This window comes from Amblyraja radiata, chromosome 18 (assembly GCF_010909765.2).
Source record: "Amblyraja radiata isolate CabotCenter1 chromosome 18, sAmbRad1.1.pri, whole genome shotgun sequence".
In the NCBI taxonomy this organism is placed as follows: Eukaryota; Metazoa; Chordata; class Chondrichthyes; order Rajiformes; family Rajidae; genus Amblyraja; species Amblyraja radiata.
The window spans coordinates 19,346,830-19,372,984 of NC_045973.1; the positions used below are offsets into that span (position 1 = coordinate 19,346,830).

General features: G+C 43.6%; 1 protein-coding gene across 5 annotated transcripts in view; it reads right to left on the minus strand.

Annotated features, from left to right (window-relative positions):
* The window catches only part of itpr1 (inositol 1,4,5-trisphosphate receptor type 1), a 375,823-nt gene that overhangs the window by 129,757 nt on the left and 219,911 nt on the right, over nucleotides 1-26,155 (minus strand). For all 5 annotated transcript variants that reach the window (XM_033036757.1, XM_033036758.1, XM_033036760.1 and 2 more), the window contains 2 exons: nucleotides 11,684-11,867; nucleotides 7,444-7,697 (listed from right to left, as the gene is read on the minus strand). In XM_033036757.1, coding sequence (XP_032892648.1) covers nucleotides 7,444-7,697; nucleotides 11,684-11,867 — 438 coding nt within the window. The remainder of the gene's footprint in view (nucleotides 1-7,443; nucleotides 7,698-11,683; nucleotides 11,868-26,155) is intronic.

The window sequence follows — 26,155 nt, forward strand, 5'->3', positions numbered from 1 at the left end:
AAATTGCCCAACGCATCACCGGTTCCTTGCTCCCCTCCATTGAGTCTGTCCAAAGCAAGCGTTGTCTGCGGAGGGCGCTCAGCATCGCCAAGGACTGCTCTCACCCCAACCATGGACTGTTTACCCTCCTACCATCCGGGAGGCGCTACAGGTCTCTCCGTTGCCGGACCAGCAGGTCCAGGAACAGCTTCTTCCCTGCGGCTGTCACTCTACTCAACAATGTACCTCGGTGACTGCCAATCACCCCCCCCCCCGGACACTCCTCCCACAGGAAAAACACTATAAAAAGATTTGTAAAAAGATTTATTTATTGAAATCATAATCTATGTCGCTCTTCCAGGGAGATGCTAACTGCATCTCGTTGTCTCTGTACTGTACACTGACAATGACAATTAAAGTTGAATCTGAATCTGAATCATCAGTGAAATTAAAGACTGATCTGGCATTTTACTTGGCCAAAAAATGAACCAAAGTACTGGAGTATCTCAGCAGGTCAGGCAGCATCTGTGGAGAGCATAGCTGGGTTACATTTTGGGTTGGGATTCTTCTGACCATATTAGGAGCAGAGCAAGGGACTGCACACCACTCTGAGGGTCACCAGTGTGGAGGATCAAGGTGGAGGAACTGTTATGACCAACTCTAACCGACTGAGGGCAAGAAGCCCAGAAGCCAGTTGCAGATGAAGATCCTAAGGCCAATGCCGAGAAGTTTAGGGAAGAGCTTATTTGCAGACTATTTATTCAGACTGAAGAAGGGTCTCGACCCGATACGTCACCAATTCCTTCAATCCAGAGATGCTGCCTGTCCCGCTGAGTTACTCCAGCATTTTGTGTCAATCTTAAGTTAAAGTATGCTTTAGGAGATGTGCTGCAGAAATGGTTGTTCCTGATGAAACCAAATGGGACATAGGCAATATTAATGTGCCCGTGAATGTGGTGTTTCAGTATTTCATTAATGCTACTGAGCTCAATATGCAAAGATACAGGGATGATGTATCAGCTCAGCTCAGGATGCCCAGCCCAGGGGTCACACTCACAGATAAAGTCTGCTCGTTATGCTTGAGAATATTAGGCATTTCTTCATCTAGAAGCTGGTGCAATTTGGGAATTGCCCACCCAAGTGCCATGTGGAGACAGTTATTCTGGACAGAGATCTCTAGATATTACGGGAATCGAAGGATGAGAGCCTTGCGTGGGCGAATAGCCCGGAGGTGAGAGACAGTAATTATCTTGTTGAATGACAGAGCAGTCATGAAGCGCTTAATAGCCTTCACCTAATCTTATGTTCATGGTTTGCTCCCCTCCCCCCCCTTGCCCAATCCCTCAAATATTATACGCATTTCTAACATGTTTGAATTTAAATCAAGGACAATTTTTTATACATTGAGAGGATTTTTAATATTTGAACATGATCTTGACAGGCTGCTGGAACAATCTTCTCATTACAAACGTCATATTTCATTATTCTAATTCTGTAACCCCGTGCACTCATCTTTCTGTGGAGAATCAGTGATTTTTGGAAAATGACTGATCGTTACTCCGTGAAAATTTGGTTCTTTACTAGTGCACACGATGTTGACAGAGCAAATCAAATCTGAGCAACTTCACAAGAGTAAAGGCTTCACTGTCTACCCCTTTATCCATTCTGTATATTATCTGTAACATGAAGATAATTCTTCAGTTTCAGGTATTCCAACCTCATTGACCGCCCAAATTCCTCCCACCCCCCACTGAAAACCTTTCTTTCCACATCCCCTACTCCATCACCCAGTTCCTTCCTTCTTGTCCACCTTCACCTCCATCCACTCATCACTCTTGCTTGTTTCTCTGTATTCCCCATCCCCCCCCCCCCCCCCCTACACCTCCGCCCCAACCTCTGTCCCAGTTCCCATCTTCCCACCAACCCAATCTTTGGTTCTATGCTTCATTTTCCACCTTTCTTTCTGATTAGATTCCACCATTAGCACCCTTTTGTCTTCTCTACTCATCACTTCCAGCCCTGTTTATCTTCTCTATCCTTCTCTCCCCCACCTGCTTCATCTGGCAATTAACCTCTCCTTACCTGGACCCAACACTCATTTGCCAGCTCTTGCCAACCCTTACTCCCTAATTTGTACCAGCATTCACCCATCTACTCCATCTGTCTGAAGAAGGGTCCAGACCTGAAACAACGCATGTCCATTTCCCTCCGCAGATGCTGCCTGATCTGATGAATCCCTCCAGCAGCATGTTATTTTTAGCTCAAGACTCGAGCATCTGTCATCTTGTGTCTGCATGAAATTACTTTGTTTGCTCCTTCCCGGTTCCAACAATTGGTCTTTACGCTGAAACATTGACTCTCATTGTTTCTCTTTCAGTTGCTTTGGCAGCATCTGTGGAATGATTCCAGCATCTGATTGTCATTGACCATTTCTACCTCTTACGCAAATTAACAGTTTGTGCCCTTTCTCACTTCCCCCATTTTACACGCTTATAATTCATGCAGGTGCCATTTCCTCTTGTCCTGTTCCTGCATTTATTCTGCAACCTGTTGGGGATTTTCCCATTTTTCACCACTAATATCGATTTGTGCATTGAACTGGTCTTTTACGTAGCAGAGCTTGTGTTGGCTTCTTTCCTGACATTTACATTTCTCATTCTTTAAAGCGAGCAGTCTAGAGGGATTTAAAGAGGAGATAGACAATTATTTGAAATATTAGGGAATTAAGGACAATGGGGAAATGTGACAGAAGAGTCTAGATCTGTGGCAGATCAGAGTCATGTTGAATGGCAGTGTAGGTTTCAATGCACTTTTGGTCTCTCAGATGGACTCAAAAGTCTAATTGATTAAAAAAATACATCTATTGATGCTCCTGAACACATCATCAGTGATGTATCCTGGGGTCATTGGGTATTTTGGGTCTTTCAACATCAGACACCCTCACCCAGGCGACCCAGCCGTGGTTGATCAGACCACGATGTGTTCAGTCCTCTCCATGGACCTCCTATCCTGATCCAGAGCCATCTCGAGGCCTTCTCCGCTGCCTCTGTGGTGTTCTTGATGCCTCTTCTCCTCTCCATTCCGTTGATGCCGAGCGCACTCAAGGCTTTGTAGAGCGATTGCCCTGCAAAGCCTCTGCAGCCAACCTCGATGGGCATACATCTTGCCTTCCAGCTCTGCTTACGGCAGTCTATGACCAGCTCTTCATACTTGGTTATCTTCGACGTCCTCGTCGAACTGAAGCCAGACCGCTGTCTTGCAGGCCTGTGGCCATTTGACTCAAACCTTCTCCGGAGGTCTGTTCTGAGGGACTTGGAGGCTTCGGGCTCTATGGGGTGTTTCCGGGCCCAGCTCCTCCTGCGTCTCACCAAGTCAAGTCAAGTTTATTTGTCACATACACATACGAGATGTGCAGTGAAATGAAAATGGCAATGCTCGCGGACTTTTGTGCAAAAGACAAACAACCAAACAAACTATAAACACAATCATAACACACATATTCTTTTACATAATAAATAATGGAAAACGTTCAGTAGAGTTAGTCCCTGGTGAGATAGGCGTTTACAGTCCGAATGGCCTCTGGGAAGAAACTCCTTCTCAACCTCTCCGTTCTCACCGCATGGCAACGGAGGCGTTTGCCTGACCGTAGCAGCTGGAACAGTCCGTTGCAGGGGTGGAAGGGGTCTCTCATGATATTGTTGGCTCTGGAGTTGCACCTCCTGATGTATAGTTCCTGCAGGGGGGCAAGTGAAGTTCCCATAGTGCGTTCGGCCGAACGCACTACTCTCTGCAGAGCCTTCTTGTCCTTGGCAGAGCAATTCCCAAACCAGATGGTAATGTTCCCGGACAAGATGCTTTCCACCGCCGCTGCGTAGAAGCACTGGAGGATCCTCGGAGACACTCTGAATTTCCTCAATTGCCTGAGGTGGTAAAGGCGCTGCCTTGCCTTACTCACGAGTGCTGAGGCGTGTGATGCCCATGTCATATCCTCGGGGGTGTGGACTCCCAGATATTTAAAACAGTTCACCCTATCCACAGGATCCCCATTTATCCTCAATGGAGTGTACGTCCTCAGATGATGTGCCCTCCTAAAGTCCATGATCAGCTCCTTTGTTTCTTTGATGTTCAAGAGGAGGCTGTTATCCTGGCACCAGAGTGCTAGACCAGCCACCTCCTCCCGGTAGGCCTTCTCGTCGTCGACCAGGTAAAATACCTGTGCGATGTGACACTCCCTCTCCCTCCAAACACTTCATCTGGGTCTGGTGAATCTTCAGGCCTCGGCCATTCTTGCAGACCTTTCCACATCTGCATTTGATACTCATAGTCGGTTGTCCAGTGCCATTAGTCGTTAGCCTTTGATCCATCAAATTGGGGTGCTCATCCTCCCCCCACCCCCCCTCGGCTTTCAGGGTATTTTTCCATGTGTTTATCGGAAGCATGATTTGGGTCTCCTCACCTCAGAGGATGCGGTTTTGGCTGCCAACCCGCCCTGCCCCAGTTGCCGTCTTTCCGAGCTGTCCACTGTCTCTCCAGTCGTCACCACCCTATTCTTGGTTGCGATAATAGTAGAACGAGGAACAGAGGTGTTATGCTCAGTGTGTTACCAACATTTACCCTTTGTTCCTCATTTAAAGATTTGATCACCTGGGTATTATATTTTTTCCTCAGGCATATCCCCGGTCAAAGATAACTTGTTTGTGCTCAGTTAGGTGGGTCCACGAGGAGACTGATGCCAATATGGAAACATATGGTGCTGGCTCGAAGGGTCGAATGGCCTACTGCTGCACGTATTGTCTATGTATCTACTCTTCCAGATATGGGACAGGAGAGTGGGAAGTTCGCACAACTGTGTTTTCCTTCCATTGTTTACACTGGGCTTCTGTGTTCTCTCAAGGAATGGACGTGAGGTTCTCAGTGCCACACTGAATCCTCCACCACTTTGTGGAGTCATTTTCACACTGTTTGTGGACACCTATTGTATGTAAATTGGTTATCACTTTTCACACATTTCAAAAGGTGCTTCTCTAGTTGTAAAGTGCTTTGGCATATCTTAAAATGGATGTAAAAGGCACTGAATGAATGGAACCCTGAAATAATTCCCAAACAGATTTGATCCACAATTGACAGCTAAAGGAAAAGTACATCAGTTGGTATGCAAGTCACTTTTGCCTTGGTTTAGCAACAAACATGACCCACTGTATTTTGCTATAGTTCATGGAGATGGCCACTGCAAAACTATTACCTCATTCATATTTAGGCAATTCTTTTGGCATACATATGAAGGGCAAGACAATATCCCCTGGAGTGTTTTCTATTGGTCTTAAAGATAAGGACATTTCAGTGATGGCATGAGTTAGAACCAATTGTTGAAATAATCAAATTATGTTTCTTTATTACCTAGGTATAAGACTGCTATGTATCAAAATAATTAAAATCTTGACTACGTGTTTACTGCAAGATTTGTGATCTTCAAATTATTTATTCCACAATTGATCAAAGGCTGCATTGAGAGCAGAGGTGAATTTCATCATCAATATGTGCCTTTACCGCACTTTCTGGAGACAAAATTAACTGAAGTAGTTACTTGAACCAGAAGCATCCAAGAAAACTAAAGTTGGAATTATGCATCACTAGCTTCTAATATATTTATTCAGCATAAAAAAGGTTCATTTGTTTTCCCAAAAACAGAGATGAACTTCATCTGAAATCTCAAAAAGGGAAGATCTTGCAACATTATATAAAAACAAGCTCCTTTTTTCGTTTGTGTGTTTTATATTTACTATTTTGTTACCAGGCTAAAATACAATGATTAACACCTTTTGGTGTCCATTGATTAGTATTTCAATCATAACCACAGACTTATTTGATCAAAAAATTGACTTGCACTGACTTCACTAAAGCATCCTACTTTACACCACCAACCACAAAGTGTTTTAGAGAGTCAAGAGAAACTGCAGATGCTGGAATACTGAGCAAAGAACAAAGTGGTGGAGCAACTCGGCGGGTCAGGCAGCATCCGTGGAGGGAATGGACAGACGATGTTTTGGGTCTGGCCCTTCTTCAGACTTCTCTAGGTAGTTCTCTGGGAACAGTTTTTAACCAACTAATAACTGGATAAATGCATTGTAACTCAGGAACAAAAGGATTTTGTAAACTTGCAATGTAATGTTTATATTAAAGGCATTATTTAACCTGGGTGCTTTCATGTGTAGGAATGTATGCCATCAAATTGCAGCCTGCACAATAACCACAGGGAGATTAGAAATGCAAAAGGCGTAGAGGGCTGTGGACCAAAAATGCTGGTAAATGAGATTAGTACAAACGGGTACTTAACGGTCTGCATGAACATTGTGGGCCAAAGGGCCTGTTTCTTTGCTGCATAACCCTTTAATAAAATGTGTTTGTGGTGAAGAAAAGGTACTGCTGAACCAATTAATCTGAAATAATCACTAAACTATTCTTCTCAATCTGTTAAAACATCAGATACTTCTTCTTGCCAAATCCAAATATTAAATTGATTTGCCCACCCAGTTTTCTTAAACAGAATACAATTATTTTTGGATAGCTATTTCAAGAACATTTACAAACATGTTAAAACAAAGATAATTGAAAACTACACACATCAAACCTCCATTAGTTGGTTGGACTAGCAATTATATAGGATCCTTGCAGTAAATTGAATGGTTTGAATCATTAATTGATTTTACGTACTTTAAATATAAAACCTGCTACAATGAGCTCTTAGCTAAACACAATAGCAGCAATTAAACTGTGCAGAGTTATGCTTCCTTTATTATGAATAAAGCTAACTTTCCTCAAGATGCAAGCAGCAGTCAAATCATGAGATATTTATGCATAACTGCAAAAAGAGTCCCAGAGCTTTGCAGAGCAGTCAGAATATGCTGTGTTTTATATGGGCACAATTGTCAACATTTTAAACATATTATAAAATGTTTAAAATAATAGTTAAAAATACATACTCCAAATCCTACATATCATTGAAGTCTATTTTAGCTGATAGTGTTTCCCCTCTATGTGCGAATTATAAAATTAATCAGCTTTGAAATATTTTCCTATGATGTTAGACTTCATGCCAACCCACAACAATATCAACGCTGAGAATCGCACACAATGAATTTGGGTAAATTGGCTGCATCACAATTTATGTTAAATGTAGAAAAGTTTTTAACAACAAACTTTGGAAGAGCCTCCAACAGAGCTCCATACTGAAACATTTGTAATTTATGCCCCATTGGTTACTGAAAGGCCAAGCTAAGGAGAGCTGCCCATTCTATACTTAACTGAGCGTTTTCAACAGAGACCTTATTGCCACACACATTTCTAGCTGGGATGTGGCAGATATCAGGAATGCAAACTCATCTTAAGTACTGATTTCAATTTTGATCACAACAAGCAAAGTGGACACAACACAAAATCTAGCTTTCACGACCGGTTATGTTTTACCTGGAGGTCTCGGTTATGGTTTTCGCAGAGCAGCTGCATGAAGCGAAGAATTGGTTGCATGATGGCTATCATGGCACTCATCTCCCCATCGTCCTTGTTCTTCTCTCCTGCGGCTGGGTTGCCATCTGCACCAGGGAAGTGGTCCTCTGGATCAGCATCCCTCCGGAAGGTGTTGTAGGCTTTGCGCGTGGCAGCAGAGGCCTCCAGCAGCTGTTCTCGTACCTCGTCGCTAAGCTGCGCCGGAGGTTCTTTGGCTACATTTCAACACCAGAAAGAAATGATTAGCCATGGACTGGTCATCACTCTATGAGTGGGGCGTGCCTAAACTATAGAGGGAGCAAAGAAGATTCACCAGAATGTTGCCAAGAACTGGAGGGCTCGAGTTGTAAAGAGAGAATGGATAAGCTGGATCTGTTTTCCGTGGAGCAAAGAAAGCTGAGGGGTGACCTCATAAAGGTTTATAAAATCAACAGGAGTATAGAGGGGGTAGAAAGTGTCTAAAACTAGAGGGTACTGGTTTACGTTGAGAGGGGAAAGATTTGAAGGGGACCTGGGGGCAGGTTTTCCTACACAAAAGATGGTGGGTACAGGGATTGAGGCAGGTACAATTACAATAATGAAAAGACATTTGGACAGCTCCACGGATAGGAAAGGTTTAGAGAGATATGGTCCAAATGCATACAACTGGGGCTACCTGAGTAGGCACCTTGGTCAGGATGGGTGAGTTAGGCTGTAGGTTCGGTTTCTGTGCTGTATGACTATGACTCAATGAGTTGGCTGGAAATAGTTCTCTTCGGCCACATTGAAAGAGCAAGAACAAAATAATTGCAGAAACAAACACATTGAGTATAATAGCCAAAAGGTACACAAAAATGCTGGAGAAACTCAGCGGGTGCAGCAGCATCTATGGAGCGAAGGAAATAGGCGACGTTTCGGGCCGAAACCCTTCTTCAAAAGAAGGGTTTTGAAGAAGGGTTTCCTTTTGAAGAGGGTTTCGGCCCGAAACGTCGCCTATTTCCTTCGCTCCATAGATGCTGCTGCACCCGCTGAGTTTCTCCAGCATTTTTGTGTACCTTCGATCTTCCAGCATCTGCAGTTCCTTCTTGAACATGAGTATAATAGCCAGGAAGACACGTTGCAGTTGTATAAATCGTTTTGGTTAGGTCGCATTTGGAGAACAGTAAACCCTTGTTTTAATGAACCCCTTTTAATGGATTTTGGTTACAGAGGACTGACCTGCCGATGCCATCCTCAGCTCGCCCCGCCTTCTCTCCGCTTACAGCCCAGCTTACAACGGCACCCATAGATCGCAAGCTGCACCAGCGAGCGCTTCTTCACCCTTCGCATGGTCCGGTTGATGCCACTGTTGTTGCAGTTCATGTTGTAGCCCCTGGTCGTCAGCACATTCTTCAGGCTGCCGCCACCGACAGGTCGCCGCGGGGTTCCCCCTCCTCTCACCAGCTGCCACTTCTTCCTTCGCTTTGTTCCCTCTGCCGCTCCCTTGCCACATTCAACTCCTCCTCCCATCGCTCCGTTCGCTCGGCCTCTCCACCACTCCCCCCCTCCACCTCCTCACCCTACTCCACCAGTCACCAACATACTCCACCTTGCAAGATGTCAGCGACTGTGATGGAGAAGGTGGAGGAGGCAACAGTGGAGTGGGCAGCGGACAGAAGAAGCGGCAGCTAGTGAGAGGGGTGGGAGCACTAGAGTGACCGAGCGCATCTTGTCATTGGCAGCAGCCAGAGGAGAGTTGTCTCCGGCCAGGTTCTACTACATGAGCCGCTACCACGGCCACGTCAACATGTTAAGAAGGGCTCGGTGGTGCAGACCAGCGGCATCGGCACCTAGTTTAAATGGGTAACGACACAAAGTGCTGGAGTAACTCAGCAGACTGAATCAGTCTGAAGAAGGGTCCCGATGTTACCAGAGATGCTGACTGACGGCAGTTATTCCAGCACTTTGTTCTTTTTGCATTATCCATCATCTGCAGTTCTTTATTCCAACTACATACAATGATAATACATTACTTGGTTAAAGCTGACACTCAGCAATAAAGGAAACCATCCTCTCCCCCCCACCCATGTTCCATTATAAGGAGGATTTTCTGCAGAAATTATTGCAGGAATTTAAGGAGCACACAGCAGTGCAGCTGGTAGAGCTGTTGTCTCACAGCACCAGACACCCAGTTCCATCCTGACCTTAGGTACTGTCTGTATGGAGTTTTCATGTTCTCTTTGTGGCTGTGGGTTTCCTTTAGTTTACTTTACTTAGGAGGGACAACTTGGAAACAGGCCCTTTGGCCCACCGGATCCACACCAACCAGCGATCACCTACACACTCATTCTATCCTACATACTAAGGGCAATTTACAGAAGCCAATTAACCTACAAACCTGCACGTCTGTGGAGTGTGAATGGAAACCGGAGGAACCAGACAAAACCATGCAGTCACAGGGAGAACGTGCAAACTCCATACAGACAGCACCCAGAGTCTTTCTTGTTCAGTCTTGTGCATTGACTTGCCAAAACCTATGTAGACTACTTCAAGTTTGTGATTTCCATCTTCAGATCTGCAAACTGAAACTTCAATGACACATTGCCAATTTGGCAATTACTGAATCCAGCCAACTGAATTAATAATACATTCTAACACCTAGTTTCAGAATAGTCTTGTAGCACTGGTAATGAATGTCAACTGAATTAATCACTGTGGTTCCAAGGTTCATCTGCCGGTCAGCAACTGTGAGCATATGGCAGGTACATCCAAAATCAACACTGTGACATTGTTGTAGGGACTCCAACATATATTTGATGCATTGATGATCAGTTTTGATCATCAATGCATCAGATGCATCAGATGCATCAGATGCATTGTGATGATCAGATACATTATTATTATTTTCTTGATTAGGAATGCATTTTTAAAATTCTGGCAATGCTGATCTGCCACAAATATTATATGTTCATCTTGAGGTGGCAGTCTCCATGGCACAAGGGTTTTTAGTGCAGTACTGGAGTGAATAGTGATGTTAATTTTAATGTATTAAGAAAATAAAATCTTCTTGGTCAAAACATGGTGTTAGAGCAGGAGTAATCAAAGGGGAAGGCTGTGTCAAAAATCTATTCTGCAATGTTCTTGCCAATAGAATGAACAATGCAACTATATTCTCCAATATTTCAAGTTCTGAAAACATGTTCGTGTGCCACACAAATACGTAGAAGAAGATATAAAGAATAATTAAAAATAAACAGTGACAGTTAGGGATGACACATAAAACATTAATAATAAAACATTATTGATTAAATGTGTGAATTAAATAAAATACCAGAGCAAAAGGAGGCTACATATTTTTGTACACAAAGTCTCTATCTACATCAAAACTGCAACCAGAAATGTTATATCTTTCACATGTTCCTGCCTCAATGAGTATTAATGCAGACTGTAGCAATGATTCACCCCTTCACAAAATGCTGGAGTAACTCAGTGGGTCAGGCAGCATTTCTGCAGAAAAGGAATAGGTGATGATTCGGGTCGAGACCCTTCTTCAGACTGAATGTCAGGGTAGAGGGAAACTGGAAGTATGAAAAGGTTCAGAACTAGTCAGAGCTGGCACTGATAACCAAGGAAAGGTGGAGCCTATAATGGTCCAATGTTGGCTGTGGAAGAGGTGATAACAAAAGGATATATGGATGCAAACAGTGGAACTAGCAGGATGAATAGGATGGGGGAGGGACAGAGAGTCATCCTGCTATTTCCACTATCTCTAGTTTCCCTCTCCCCTGACTGTCTGAAGAAGGGTCTCGATCAAAACATTACCCATTCCTTCTCTCCGGAGATGCTGCCTGCGTCACACTGAGTTACTCCTACATCTTGTGTCTACATCTGTTTTCATGCCTTCCTATTGACTGTGGTCTTGCTCAGTTCTCTGAACATTTTGCTCTTCTTCATTTCCCTGAACTAATTTGCATTTTATATGTTTATTTACAACCAGAACAGCTTTTAAATCTGCTACAGGGCATTTAAGGTTGATTCATCTGCAGTAAAGTCAAGGAACCACTATAAACAAACTGCACGGGCACCCCAAAACAGACATTTAAGTGCTACTTTCTAAAATCCTTCACCAAATTAGCAGCTTCACATACAATTAAAATGAATAATTAGTTCCTGTTTTAGGTTTATAATGAATACTTAGTCAAAAAGCACTGGAGTGTACACCAGTTCCATGATTGGGTCTCACCTCTTCTTCGCACAGGCACATCTCTCTCTGTAGATTCACCGTCTTTCTTTTTATTACCGAGGTCACTGGTATTTACAGTCACTGTAGCTTTGATCTCTTGTTGTGCGAGCTTCATACGGTCATAAAACACCTTGAAGAATTTCTCTGACTTCTTGTCCTCCATCAAACGGCAGTAAAACGAATGCTGTCGAGTGAGACAAGGGGTTCAGATTTCAGTGTACAGGATGGTACGCATTACTAATTCAACAACAACATGCACTTATGGAGCACTCGCAACACAATGTCCAAAGAGATTCACAGACGAGCTATCAATAACATTTGACATCAAGCCTCAGAGATATTCGGATGGTTAATCTAAACACTATTCGACAAGGTAGATTTTTAGGGTTTCAATTTAGAGTTGGAGAGATTTATGGAAGGAATTGAACAGCCCAACCTAATCGACTGATGGTTCAATCGCCAATTACAATTGCCACTCATGGGGTGCTGAAGACCAGTTCAAGTGTCCATTGTTGGAGTTGTGCTGAGGGTAATAATATTAAATATAAACTGCTCCACATGTAGACATCGCTTCAATGTGGAGCTGATATCAAAATCCACTCAGACAATGGGAGATTCACAACCAGGTTCCTAGTTTAAGGTACATTTAGCCATGAATCACCAGCAGGTGTGGAAGGAACTACACTTGCATATTTAGGTATACTTCTGAAGAAGATGTTGGTGAGGTAGTATGTTGCGCAGTGCACATGGAGATAGACTAAAAGAAGCTAAACTTGGTATTAGCTTGGTATTATGACTGCAGAAGTCGGCACCTGGTGCTGGCATGAAGGAAGCTGTGCAAATATTTCATTCACCAGCACCAATCTTCCTCAAAGTTGAGCATGATATTTCCCCCCTTTCATAGACTCCATCATGTTCAGAACGTTAATAATTATGCTCATTTTCACAAAATCTACGACAGCTGTTATCCATTGCATATTTTGAGATTTCCATAAAATCATAAGCACCACTTCTGCTCGGAAACAAGACTGATGCAAGTCCAGCATAATCTGAAGGAGTTCTTTAAATCAGAAACAATCTCACAGAACATGCAATTCAACGTTAGGTTTCAAATTTATAAGAATTATTTTCAGGCTTGAAAACTCAGCTGTTATCTAATTTCAAACAGTTGAAGGCTATTGGTATTTAAAAAGACACAAGGATATGCGAGCAATTGTGAGATGAGGGGGTTGGAGTAGAGAGTGTGGGAAGAGTGAGATAGAAGGGAAAGCTCTTGCTATTTTTATTTAAGATTGAAGCAAGAAGGTGTGAAGAACTTCAGCACAGATTATACACATGTAAATAAGGATTCAAGCAAATGTTGCCTGATTTTCTGAATGATTCCAACATTTTGTGTTTCTATTAAACAAATGTAATGTTGTGCTTCCTGCTACCACCCTCATCACTTAACACGGGATAAAAATAAATGTTTTACGGAACTGCACATCCCTTGGAGATTTTCCACATGTAGCTACGTTTTACTGAAATGATGCACAGTATGATCAGGTTTGGCATTTGCTTTACAAATAGTTGAGGTTGTGCAGGTCATGCTGTTCACCTTGTCACTACCTTTAAAAAGTCCTGACAAATAAGAGATTAATTAATTTTTCCAGCCATTATTATCCAATTCCTTTGGCTTGAAGTTTCACATCACTGCTGCTGCAGCTTTCAGATCAATAGGGCAGATCACACAAATTATGGACTGGCCTGAGAAAGCCACTCGAACTCAATGGAAAGAAATGAAAATAACCTGCCAAATTCGACGTTGAAATGAATTACTGCTGGGTTTGGTCTCTCAAAAATCCAATGAAATTTAAAGTCTTGGTTCAAATTTGAAATCCAATGTAAAATTTGTACCCGTGTGCAGAAATATAGTAACAAAAACAAAAGCACTTTTTCATGTAATATCTACCATGCTGCATTGTACTGCAGAAACCAGTTCTTCATTTAATTAGATTTCATATTTCTTTTAAGAAGAGGTTAATAGTTTCTTGAACCATAAAGCAAATGATGAATCGTACAATGATTAACCAGGCAGATATTGAAGCAAGTGTGTTTCAGCCTTATGGCACATCATTGGAATCACGTTTCATTGTTTCATACATGAGAAACTGGGATCCCAGTTTAGGATGTGCTGGACAGTAAATCAAGGAGTTTGTACTGGGGATGTTTAGTTTAGTTTCATTTTGTTTGGAGATGCAGCGCGGAAACAGGCCTTTCGGCCCACCAAGTCCGCTCCGACCAGCGATTCCCGTACACTAACACTATCCTACACAGAGTAGGGCAATTTACAATTTTACCGAAGCCAATTAACCTACAAACCTGTACGTCTTTGGAGTGCGGGAGGAAACCGGAGCACCCGGAGAAAACTCACGCAGATCACGGGGAGAATATGCAAATTATGTGCAGACAGCACCCGTGTTCAGGATCTTATCCGAGTGCCCAGCGCTGTAAGGCAGCACCTCTAGCGATGCGCCACTGTGCCGTCCACAAATGTGGAGTGTTACAGATGGGAACAGACTGCAGAGAAGGTTATCCTTGACCACTGATGAACCATGATTACTAGGAGCACAGAAATCAGTCAAACGTTGGAGGCAGTGAACTAAATTAATTACCAGCCTCCGCTTCTTGATCCCCACAAGAAAGTTTTAAAATCTTGTTTTAACTCTAGTCTTGAATACATATTGAGCTGGCTGGACAGAATTCATTAAAGAACCAAGCGTATTAAATAAAAATGTGAAAGCATTTTCTTAACTCCATAATATTTAATTCACACAACTATAATCATCTCATGTTCAGAATTAGCTGGTTCACAACAGTGTCTGAACCCTTAAATGAGTCATCGCAATGCTTTGTGTGCCTTGAAAGCCTCACATAGGCCAGGAATTCAGTCTTTTTAAAGCAAACCAGCTTCTAAGCTATTCTCTTGTTTCCTCTGAAAGAATTGTATTTACATTCTGGCCGCTGATGAGTGTTAGCATAGGGCTCTTGCCTACTCTGCCCAGTTTTCACTTCCTCAGTTCATTATAAAAACCTTGCACAGCGAGCTGCTACTTAAAGAGGAGCTGCTACTTAAAGCTCCAGAGACCTGGGTTCAAATCCTATTTCTGGCCCTGTCTGTGTGGATTTTCCCCCATTGTCACTGGGACACTGGAAGAAATCTTGGCTTCAGGGAAAACAAGCCCAGTCTATCTAATCCCTCCCCATAAATAAAGTCTCCCAAACCAGGTAAAGTCCCAGTCGATCATCTCTGCACTCTCCCCAGCACATTCACATCCTTCCTACAGCGCGCTGACTAGACATGCTTCTTGCTCAATGACTCTATGACCAAGTCTTTTGTTGCTGGTGATGCCTTTTGGCTGTTACCCTTCACTTTGCAGGATTTTGGTGCAACTATCATCAGTGTTTTCTCAACACAAAATAAGCAACTTTCTCCACTAGCGGGATAAGAAAAATATTATTTTATTCAAATTTGTCTTCGGCAGCAGCATGAAAGGAAGGGCTGCTTTTCAATTCCACTTGCTATGCACTAAAGGTGAACATTACAGTCATTGCCAAATTTTCTTTTAAGAGTCAAAGAAATTCAGCAGCTTGGTTTCTTTGACTCTTAAACATCTATAGATGTGCTTCTTGGTCAATGATTCTATGACCAAGTCTTTTGTTGCTGGTAATGTCGTTCGGCTGTTACCCTTCATATTGCAGGATTTTGCTGCAAGTGTTCTCTCAATACAAAATACAATACTTTCTCCTGCAGTGGGACAAGAAAACCATCAATGCCCATCTTATTAACCGTTTAACCGGTTGTTCTGCTCTGAAACATCTATATGTCTCTTCATGGTAACAAGAAAATTTGCTTTTTTCTTAACACCAAAGATAATTTCCACCTCTCAATATACTTCATCTGTAAAGCCAGAGACCACCCAGACTCAAAATTCAACAGAAGAAAATCTCGACACACTCATGATCAAACTCATTTGATGGGCAAATTTGGCCTTCAACATTCCTTTTTGGTTTAAATGTCTCACTTGTTATCCTTAGCTGCAAATGCATCAGAACAACTGCAGTGAAAATTTGATAATCCACAATCTGACAATTTTAAAATCCCAATGATTTGACATGCTCCCTTCACATTCACTGGATCTCTAGTTCCCAAGTTTCCCTTCCCACTCACCCGACCTCTAGCTCCTGTGCTCCCTTAAACTTACCTGGTTCACTGGAGAAAGTGGGTGCCTCCCTATTCCCCTTTTGCAGGCTAGGAAGACTGAGCCACCAGGACAAACCTGAGCCCACCAACGCCTCTTCTATGAGATCAAGGCTGAGTTGCTGGGACAAGCCCTGGATAGCCAGCACCTGATTTCAGGCCATGACTGAGCAGCTGAGACAAGCCTGAGATTGGCAGTGCCTCCTCATCTGCCCACAGAAAATGTGAGTCTACGCCCGCACACAGAGTCAAAGACTGGATAAGCCTGAGACGGCCAACACCTCTTTTTCAGGACAAGGACCAAGTGATCAGAACAAGGCTGAGACAGCTGACTTTTGAGGCAAAAGTGAAAGGTAAGTATCACTGTGCCTCCTCGAGATCTGGGCTGCAAGGTGGCGCAGCAGTAGAGATGTTGCCATTCAGTGCCAGGGACCCAGGTTCTATCGTGACTATGTGTGCTGTCTGTACGGAGTTTGTACGTTCCCCCTGTGAACGCGTCGGTTTTTGCTTCACTCATCCCTTCTCATTCAAGGTGAAGTCTCCCTAATCTAAGTATTCCTGCTCATGGCCCATTCTGGTGTACCACACTACCATATCTTTTACACTACCATCAGGAGGGGGGGCTTGCCCTGTCAAGAGAAACCAAAAAGGTTGGACGAATATTATTTAGAGTTTAGAAGAACAAGTGGTGATTTTCTTGGGACATGCAAAATTGTAAAGGGGTCATGACAGCGTAGATGTTGAGATGTTTCCATGAGTAGGAGAACTGCAAAGGAGGGACAGTTTCAAGAAGCTGATCATGTAAAACTGAGGAACAAATCTTTTTTTCATGTCTGGAATTCTCTACCTCAGAAAGTTATGGAGATTAGATCTTTGCAGGTATTTAAAGTGGAGGCAGATGCATTTTTGGAAATATTTGGCAATTGAGGGCTATGGAGATCTGACATAGAGAAGGAGCAGGGAGGCTGATGCAGATCTGCAATGATCAGACTGAGCAGCAGGTAAGCTTGAAGGGTCAGATGGTCTACTCTTGCTCCAGTTTTCTTGTGTTCTTGCAAATTCTATTCCACGTCTTGCCCAGTGAGAAACAAAAGAAAATCCACATGAAGTAGGGGTTTGCTCAGCAAGTATTCAACAACGAAGAACTCAATGAAAACCTTAGGAACTTTAAATTTGATTAACTAAATTGGCTGCAAAATGTTTTCTTGACCATGCATTTCGACTGTCTGGTGGTCATAGATTTGAAATCAACAACTAACTCTGAAGGAACCATTGAACAGAGATAGGTCTGCTACAGGCTCCTAGAACAATCGAGAATAGTTGTCAAGCAGCAGCAAGACTCATGACATGAGTTAAGGATGACATCACAAAAGGAAGGTTGTATCCTTGTGTGTTGTTATTATTACATGTATGGCTGCAGGCAACAACATTTCGTTCAGACCGAAAGGTCTGAATGACAAATAAAGGATTCAATTCAATTCAATTCAATTTAACAGTTAAGAAACCATTGTTCGAATCCAGAACACCCTAATAAATAAAAAGATTGCAGCAACAACTCATGCATCCTCAAAAAGACTGCTTTAACTCCCATTGAGTCCAAACTGCTAATCATTCCTTCCCTTGCAACTGCAAGAATTGCTACACGTGTCGCTTTACCTCTCCCCTTGACTCCATTCAAGGACCCAAGCAGTCTTTCCAGGTGCGGCAGAGGTTCACCTGCACCTCCTCCAACCTCATCTATTGCATCCGCTGCTCTAGATGTCAGCTGCTCTACATCGGTGAGACCAAGCGTGGGCTTGCCAATCACTTCGCCGAACACCTCCGCTCGGTTCGCAATAACCAACCTGATCTCCCGGTGGCTCAGCACTTCAACTCCCCCTCACATTCCGAATCCAACCTTTCTGTCCTGGGCCTCCTCCATGGCCAGAGTGAGTAGCACTGTAAATTGGAGGAGCAGCACCTCATATTTCGCTTGGGCAGTTTGCACCCCAGCGGTATGAACATTGACTTCTCTAATTTCAGGTAGTCCTTACTTTCTCCTCCCCTTCTCAGTTCTCCCTCAGCCCACTGGCTCCACCTCTTCCTTTCTTCTTCCTGACCCCCCCCCCCCCCCTCACATCAGTCTGAAGAAGGGTTTCGGCCCGAAACGTTGCCTATTTCCTTCGCTCCATAGATGCTGCCTCACCCGCTGAGTTTCTCCAGCATTTTTGTCCACCTGCTAATCATTGCAAGTGGTTTCAGGTGACTATGTGTGGACCATTTGCTTCCTCAAGATGATTGAGCATTCATTTAAACCGTGGCCAATCTCACACCTCTCTGCATTGTGATGTGATACGTGCCAAAGTTTTGCCCACATTAAAATTGTCAAAACCACTTAATACATTTCTAATTTTATCTGCACCATAGTGCCGACTCATAAAATTAATACAAGTAAGCCCAGAACTTCAGTTCTAATATACTGTGCAAAGGTCATTGTATTTCCCCCATTATAAAAATATAATGACCATTTCTGTGCACAAGTCACGATTATGTGCCATACCATTTCGAGTCAAGTCACATGCAGGATGGTTAAATTATTTATGGAGTGTTATAGAGAAAGTTAAGTCTGCATTTTCCTAGGAAAGACGATATTGGTCGCTCCCTGGACATCCATCTTTGAGTAATATTGAGCTGAATAGAGACCATTCTAAATTGTCTCTGACTCATTCCATCCTCTACCATCTCCAGTATGCACATACCTTATCACCACCTCCTGAACCACTCAACAAGCTTATAAACCAACCTTGCAAGAATTGGGATCTATTTAAAAACTCAGAGCTACATATGCTCTTCGCCTCTGTCAATTAATCAATCATCTGAGTCCTCCAAACCTCTTAGGCCCTGATCTCCTCATTGGGATCCCTCAAAGTGATTGGTAGAGGCTGCAATCTCCACAATAAAGTCCCTTATTCACATCCAATTGTTGATCCAAGGTCCTGTCCTTATCAAAGCACCACTTAAGATTGGCAGTGAGAATGTGGGAAGAGAAATGTGGTGAAGATTCACAAACTCAGATCTCTGATGATATTCCACCCACCTCGCCGTGCATGCTAAGAATCACCACCCCCTCCACCATTCCCCTTCCTTGAGGCAGACAACCTCCTCAGCCCAAACCCTTGGTGAAGGTTCACACTCCTGGTGCTGACCTAATGCAAGAAGTCACCCCGATCTACTCAATATCCTCAACAGCCCACAGATCTCCAAGGGTCCACCCCGGTAACCCTCTCATTACAGCTCCACTCTCTCCGCAAGCTATCATGAAGTGACCACTGTCCTAGAGGGCTCGTTTTCCAGACATTTTCACAATGTTTGACGCAGGGTACCAATGATTGAAGTGGCTTTTAATGCCCTGATTGCTGTCTTTATCCAGGGTGCAACATCCGATGCACTAGATTTTGAAGGTTACGATGTCCTGATTCACTTTCACATTTTCTTCTTTTGCTATACAGGCCTCCATCAGGATTTCCACCGATAATTCACAAGGCTACTCTCTTTCATCAAAATCGTGAACTGCAAACAGGGGGGGGGAAAGTTCCATACTTGTTTTGCGAAATAGCCTGCGGTAGGTGCCATATAGGCATATATTTTATATATTCACAGTGCCCTGTTTCCCTTCACTCACGATCATCCCACCACATTCACTTCAATAAAGAACTGGGTTGTTTTTCTTTATATCACTTCAGCATTTTTTGGTCCTGGTGATAGGCTCAATATGTACAGGTTCTACACAATTCATCCCAATCTGTCTCGATTGTAAGTCACAGTGCAAGGCAAAATTACTTACCACTGCCAGGTACTGAAAATCAAACAAACTGCAGATGGTGGAAATCTTAAATAGAAACAGAAAATGCTGGAAACTCTCAGGTCAGGCAGCAGAAGGGACCCCCAACTCCTTCCACAGACGCTGTCTGGTCTGAATGCTTCCAGCATTTTCTTATTACATTCCACATTTGGAAAATAGTCTTTGAACGCTCAGTTTGAAAATACACACAATTTTCACAGGACACACAATCATTTACCAAAGTACAACTGCTGAACAGAATAATTGCTGCATTAAGGCTGTAATATATTTAAGATTGCTTGATGTGACTAATTGCTCTCCGGGCTACAGCAATGTTTGTACAAGGATTGAGACAGGAAGTCTGCAAGGACCCCCCCGATAAAGGGGAAGCATGTTCTTTTGAGCTCTGCTCCTTTTATCTCGTGTGCATTTATTTCTGCAAGTTACAAATGAATTGTTGGATGTTGGCAATCCAGGAGACCAAACATCGCTATACCTACCATGAGGATAGTATGGCTAAAGGTGGCACAGTGGCACAGGCATAGAGTTGCTGCCTTACAGTGCCAGAAACCCGGGTTAGATCCTGACTGCAGTGCTTGTCTGCACGGATTTGTATGTTCTCGATGTGACAGCGTGAGTTTTCTCCGGGTACTCTGATTTCTTCCAACACTTAAAAGACGTACAGGTTTGTGGGTTAATTGGCTTCTGCAAATTGTAAATTGTCACTAGTGCGAAGGATAGAGTTAGTGTACGGGGATTGTTGGTCGGCGTGGACTCTGTGGGCTGAAGGGCCTGTTTCTGCGCTGTATCTATAAACAAAACTAAATCATAACCATCAAATGAAACATATGCTTGTTGTATTGGTAGGACAAATCCAGGAAACCCCTGAGGTGCTGAAGGCTGTCAACGTGAAAGAATAACTCTTGCTTTTTCTTTCTGCCGATGCTGCCTGACCTGACATACATTTCCAACACTTTCTATTTTTATTCCAGAAAACCTGTGGGCATCACTTGGAGTTGAGGTGTGGGCCTGAGCACAAGAGGAAAACGTAAAGCATGCTAAATTAATTGGAAATAAAGACCAATCTAACACCTGATGGAATGGCAGTCAAAACAAAGTTACAGGCCAGTCCCAACCTGGCTATCATGAAAAGCACAGAGACTGCTAAAATGTGCAGTAATCCTTCAATTTATACATCCAGGCAAACCTAATTGAAATCGAGCCTCTGGAAGATGCTTGTATAGAAACAAAATCATACTGCCTGCAAACAGGACATTTGGCACAACTCATCAACGCCAATCAGTGGACCTTCTGTGTTAATCCCATTACCCAACACTTGGTCTACAAGCCCTCTGCCAGAGGATTTATTTGTTCATCCAGACATTTCTTAAATGCTGTCTGCAACCCAGCTTCAACCACTCTCTCAGGCATTCTAGGTACTTAACATTCTCTAGATGATGAAGATCCCTTCATATCCCCTCTTCATCTCTTCCCCCTTATCCTAACCCTGTCTTAGTTTTATCTACCTCTGGAACGGGGAAAAGGTTCCTGCAATCTACCCTATCTATAACCCTCAACTTTATATACCTCAATCGAGAGTCTGAAGAAGGGTCTCGACCCGAAACACCACCAATTCCTTCTCTCCAGAGATGCTGCCTGTCCAGCTGAGTTACTCCAGCATTTTGTGTCTATCCTCTTAACCTCCTCAGCTGCAGGGAGAAAAGACTGAGCTTCTCCAGTCTCTCCTATTTACAGAATTGCTTCATCTCAGGCAACAAGCTGGTGAATCTCCTCTACATCCCCACCAATCCTATCATATTCTAATTATGCCTTGGTGAACAGCTGAATTCTAACTATTACAATTTACATTTTATCAGGATAGAACAGAACCTCTCCACTTCGGTATTCAATACCTCGACGAATGAAAGCCAATAACCCATACATCTTCTTCCCAACCCTCTTATCTACCTGTGTGGTCTCCTTCAAAGATCTATAGTAGAGGGGGGTACAAAGGCAGCATTTAAAAGACAATTTGGAAAGGAACATGGATAAGAATGGGTCAAATGCAGACAAATGAGATTAGCTCAGGAAGATACTTTAGCCTGTGTGGATCAGTTGGGTGAAAAGGTCTGTTTTTGTGTTGTATAACTCTAACTCCATGGACATATACTCCTAGATACCTCTATTTCCCAAAATTCCTTACCATTCATCGTACAATGTGTTTTTCTAACCTCATTAGTGTTTCAAAAAAATGCATTTTGCATGCCTTCATCTGCCATTTTTCAGCACATCACCATCTCTCTGCAGCCAAAGATTCTCTTCCCCCCTATCAACAATGCATTCATGAATTTACTGATCACGCCTCCCACATCCAGGTGCAATTCACATGCATAACAAACATTAAAGGTCCCTCAGCAATCTTTCGGCAACACCACAGGCATCCAAATGCAAAAAAACCCAAACCTTTACCATTATACTCTGTTCCAAACCCATTATGGAATAAATTTGTAGGAAAGAACTGCAGATGCTGGTTTAAATCAAAGGTAGACACAAAATGCTGGAGTTTACCTTGCACTAAACGTTACAGCCTTTATCTTGTATCTGACTGTAGAGAACGCAACAGAAGAATCTTTTCACTGTACCTCAGTACACATGACAATAATAAACTGAACTAAAATAGGAGATTAAAAACAACAACAATCACTGCACTGGAACATTCAGGAAGACCTCCAAGCAATTAGAAGGAAGCACTGTAAGAAGGAACTGCAGATGCTGGTTTAAAGATAGACACCATAAGCTGGAGTAACTCAGCGGGGCAGGCAGCATCTCTGAAGAGAAGGAATGGGTGACGTTTCGGGTTGAAGAAGGGTCTCGACCCGAAACGTAACCCATTCCTTCTCTCTATAGATGTTGCCTGTCCCACTGAGTTACTCCAGCATTTTGTGTCTATCTTAGGTGTGAGTAGTTGTGAACTCGCCTTGTTGGCCCTTGGAAAACACCGTAAAGTGACATGGACCCTGGATCCTTCATCCCTAGATAGGCACAAGTTACTGGAGTAACTTATCAGGTCAGGCAGGATCTCTGGAGAAAAGGAACAGGTGGTGTTTCAGGTTGAGACCATTCTCAGCCCTAACCTTCTGAACCATGTGGGATCTTTATTGGGTTACACTTTATTACATCAATTGAGTCAAATTGGTCAGGCAGCATTTGCCCTTGACAAACCCACGTTGGCCGACTTTGATTAGCCCTGCATTTCCGAGTGGTCATTAATGCTCTCACTCAGAATTGTTTCCATAATCTTCCATACCACAATTATTTGTTTTTCCTACCAGCAGACCAAGCAGCAAGAAGCCACAGCAGCAGCAGTCAACTTGTGATGAGATTATGTGTAAACAAGAAAGCTGCCTTGACGGTAAAACAAGGGCTCCGACATCAAAAAACCAACTCACATAATTGGCTTTTCATGAAACAGAGAAGCTGTAAAATCACAGCAATCAAACCGGAGGTTTGAAAGAACCCATGGAGAGAGTCCAAGATAATCAGGTAAAGACTAAAATAGAACACAAAGTGCTGGAGAAACTCAGTGGGCCAGGCAGCGCCTCTGGAGGACATGGATAGGCGATGTTTCGGGTCGGGACCCTTCTTCGGACTGTAGGGACCCAAAACGTCACCTATCCAGGTTCTCCAGGGATGCTGCCTGAGCTGCTGAGTTACTCCAGCACTTTGTATTTTTTTTTTGTAAAGCAGCATCTCCAGTTTCTTGCTTCTTCATTTGGAAATGACCTTCTGATGGCACCTGCATTCCGATAGGTGCTCAGACCTCACAGAAGGGAAGGGGGGGGGGGGGGGGGGCAGTGATTCTCGTGACATATTAGGAGCTGCATGGCTGCATGAATTGAGTGTGTTACACAACTAGCGTTAGTGGAGACCATGAGGCATGGCCGTTGATCAAAGTTTTCCATCCAAGTATGTGTGGAGAATCACAGTAAAGCACACAAACTACCCAGCCACATTTAGCTGTTGGGTTATTGAGAGTCTGGCTCTGAGCACCATACATGAGGAAGGCAGTCAGGGTCTTGGAGGAGGAAGGTGCAAAGAAAGAGCAAATATTTACATGGGGTGACTAAATAAACTGAGATTGCTTTCATCAGAACAGAAGATATGACAAGATCGATTTGTAGTGGCGCCTGCTGCGTACGCAGAAATCGAACCCGGCGTTCGGAAGCCGCGGTCACGTGACTCGGGAGGGGCTGCTTGTTTCGTGCGTTTTTTGCTTTCGTGCGTTAGTTCAGCGCTGACCACCGTTGTGGCCAGACATGTATAGAGAACCTGTATACTGGAAACTGAACTTTTGAATAAAGATCTGTTGGAAACCCCGGTTGTCGTTCTTCAGACCGCCAAAGATTAAGACATTCAAATACAGGAAGAATAAGTGGTTTCCGATGGCAGCTTTTTGATGAACAGAGGAAACATCGCCTATCCATGTCCTCCAGAGATGCCGCCTGAGTTACTCCAGCACCTGAAGCTCCTTATGTCTCCAAACACTAAAGTAGGCCAATTTTAGAAGTAACTAGACCAAGTGCAGACCCGTTGGATCTGCTCCCCCAACGTACCCGTCCCCTACCCGTAGCCCCCACGGGAGGCGTGGTCCTCCAACTCAACCCGTTGCTGAACGTAAGATTCGAACTCCTCAGCAAAGATCATAGCTCGTGAGCCTCCTCAGCACTGCAGTTGAAAAAAAATTCCCAATAGCATCTTCCCAATTGCAATACCAATTGACCCTCCCCCTCCTGCCTGCCAGGAGATATAATGGCACCATTTTTGCAATTGTGCACTTGCTGTGAGATGCCATTGAGCTGAAAAGATCAGAGAGTTCCCGTCTTGCAACTTTGTATCAAAGCGCGTTGGAAGCTCTGAGAAAGGATTTTAACTGGAAAAACCATTTAAAATCCAAAGTTTTGTCAGATCTTTGAACATTTTCATTAATAACTCAAGAAATAAAGCATGAATTTTTCAGATAAGTAGTTTTGGACTACACGGGAAAAACCTCTAACGGAATATGTAAAAACGTTACCATTACCGCGTAGATTTTTCACGAAGATGCGATAAAACACACACACACACAAGATCAGAGTTTTAATAATATGATATGATGATAAAGGTATCTTGGACATTGTTGCTGTCCTTTGAAAGACACTGGGTGAACAACCTATAACTTGGAACTAAACATAGTTTTAGCCATTCCAATATAACCTCAGGATCTCTAGCTCTTTGAGTTTGCTCTCCCCACCCTCTTTGTCAGGGTACTGAATACTTGCCAGTGTCTCTTAAATCTTGGGAAAATATTTGTTTTCAGTTGGTCCTTTTGTAGATCACATGCGTCAAAGTGCCCCACCCTGTGACCACTATGTAAGCAAAAGATTATCCGAGTCTTGAAAAAACTCGACACTTCCTAGTGTTGCTATATCTTCTATATCTTTTACTCAGAACTGCTGTAGATTTGGGAGCAACAGCAGCAGAAGTTTAGCAAGAGATACGACTGATTGGCTCTAGCCCAAGTGGGAGGAGAGAAGTGAAAACAGTTAAAGTAGAGGCCAAGGACAGGCAGACTTTACTCAGAACTGCTGTAGTTTGGGAGCAACAGCAGCAGGAGTTTAGCAAGAGATACGACTGATTGGCTCTAGCCCAAGTGGGAGGAGAGAAGTGAGTCAGTGCCGGGAAAACAGTTGAAAACTGAGGAATTTGGTTTGTAAATTGGTAAATCAGGCAATTTATCAGTCAATTTAAGCAAGACGGCTCTTAGCGAGCGGCCTTGTGAGTGAGCGGCCTTGTGAGGGAAGTGTGAGTCTTTGGCGAGGAGGCTGGGGAGAGGAGACGAAAGAAGGGGATGTCAGGCAAGCTGATTCAGTGCGATGCTTGCAGTATGTGGGAGGTCAAGGACACCGCTGGTGCCTCTGGCTGCTACAAATGCGAGAAGTGCATCCAGGTAGAGCTCCTGAAGGGCCGTGTTGGGGAACTTGAGAAGTGGATGACCTCCGGTTCGTCCGAGAAACGGAGTCGTTCCTCGACAAGCCCTACAGTACGATTGTTACACCTAAGGTACTGGAAGAGAGAAGGTGGGAGACAGTGAGAATGGGAGGGAAGCATGGAATGCCAACGTCCCCGGGTGTTGTACCTCTTGTGAACAGGTTCACCCACTTAGAAGCTGTCGGGACAGAAGAGGTGTTTACACTGGGCGGCGGACTGGCTTGTGATGCGAATAGGGCTGTTGAGCCAAAACCAAAAAGGCCTAAGGCAGGCAACGCCATTGTAGTGGGAGACTCCATTGTGAGAGGTATGGACAGGGGTTTCTGCGGCAACAGACGGGATGCGAGGATGGTGTGCTGCCTTCCTGGTGCCAGGATCCAGGATG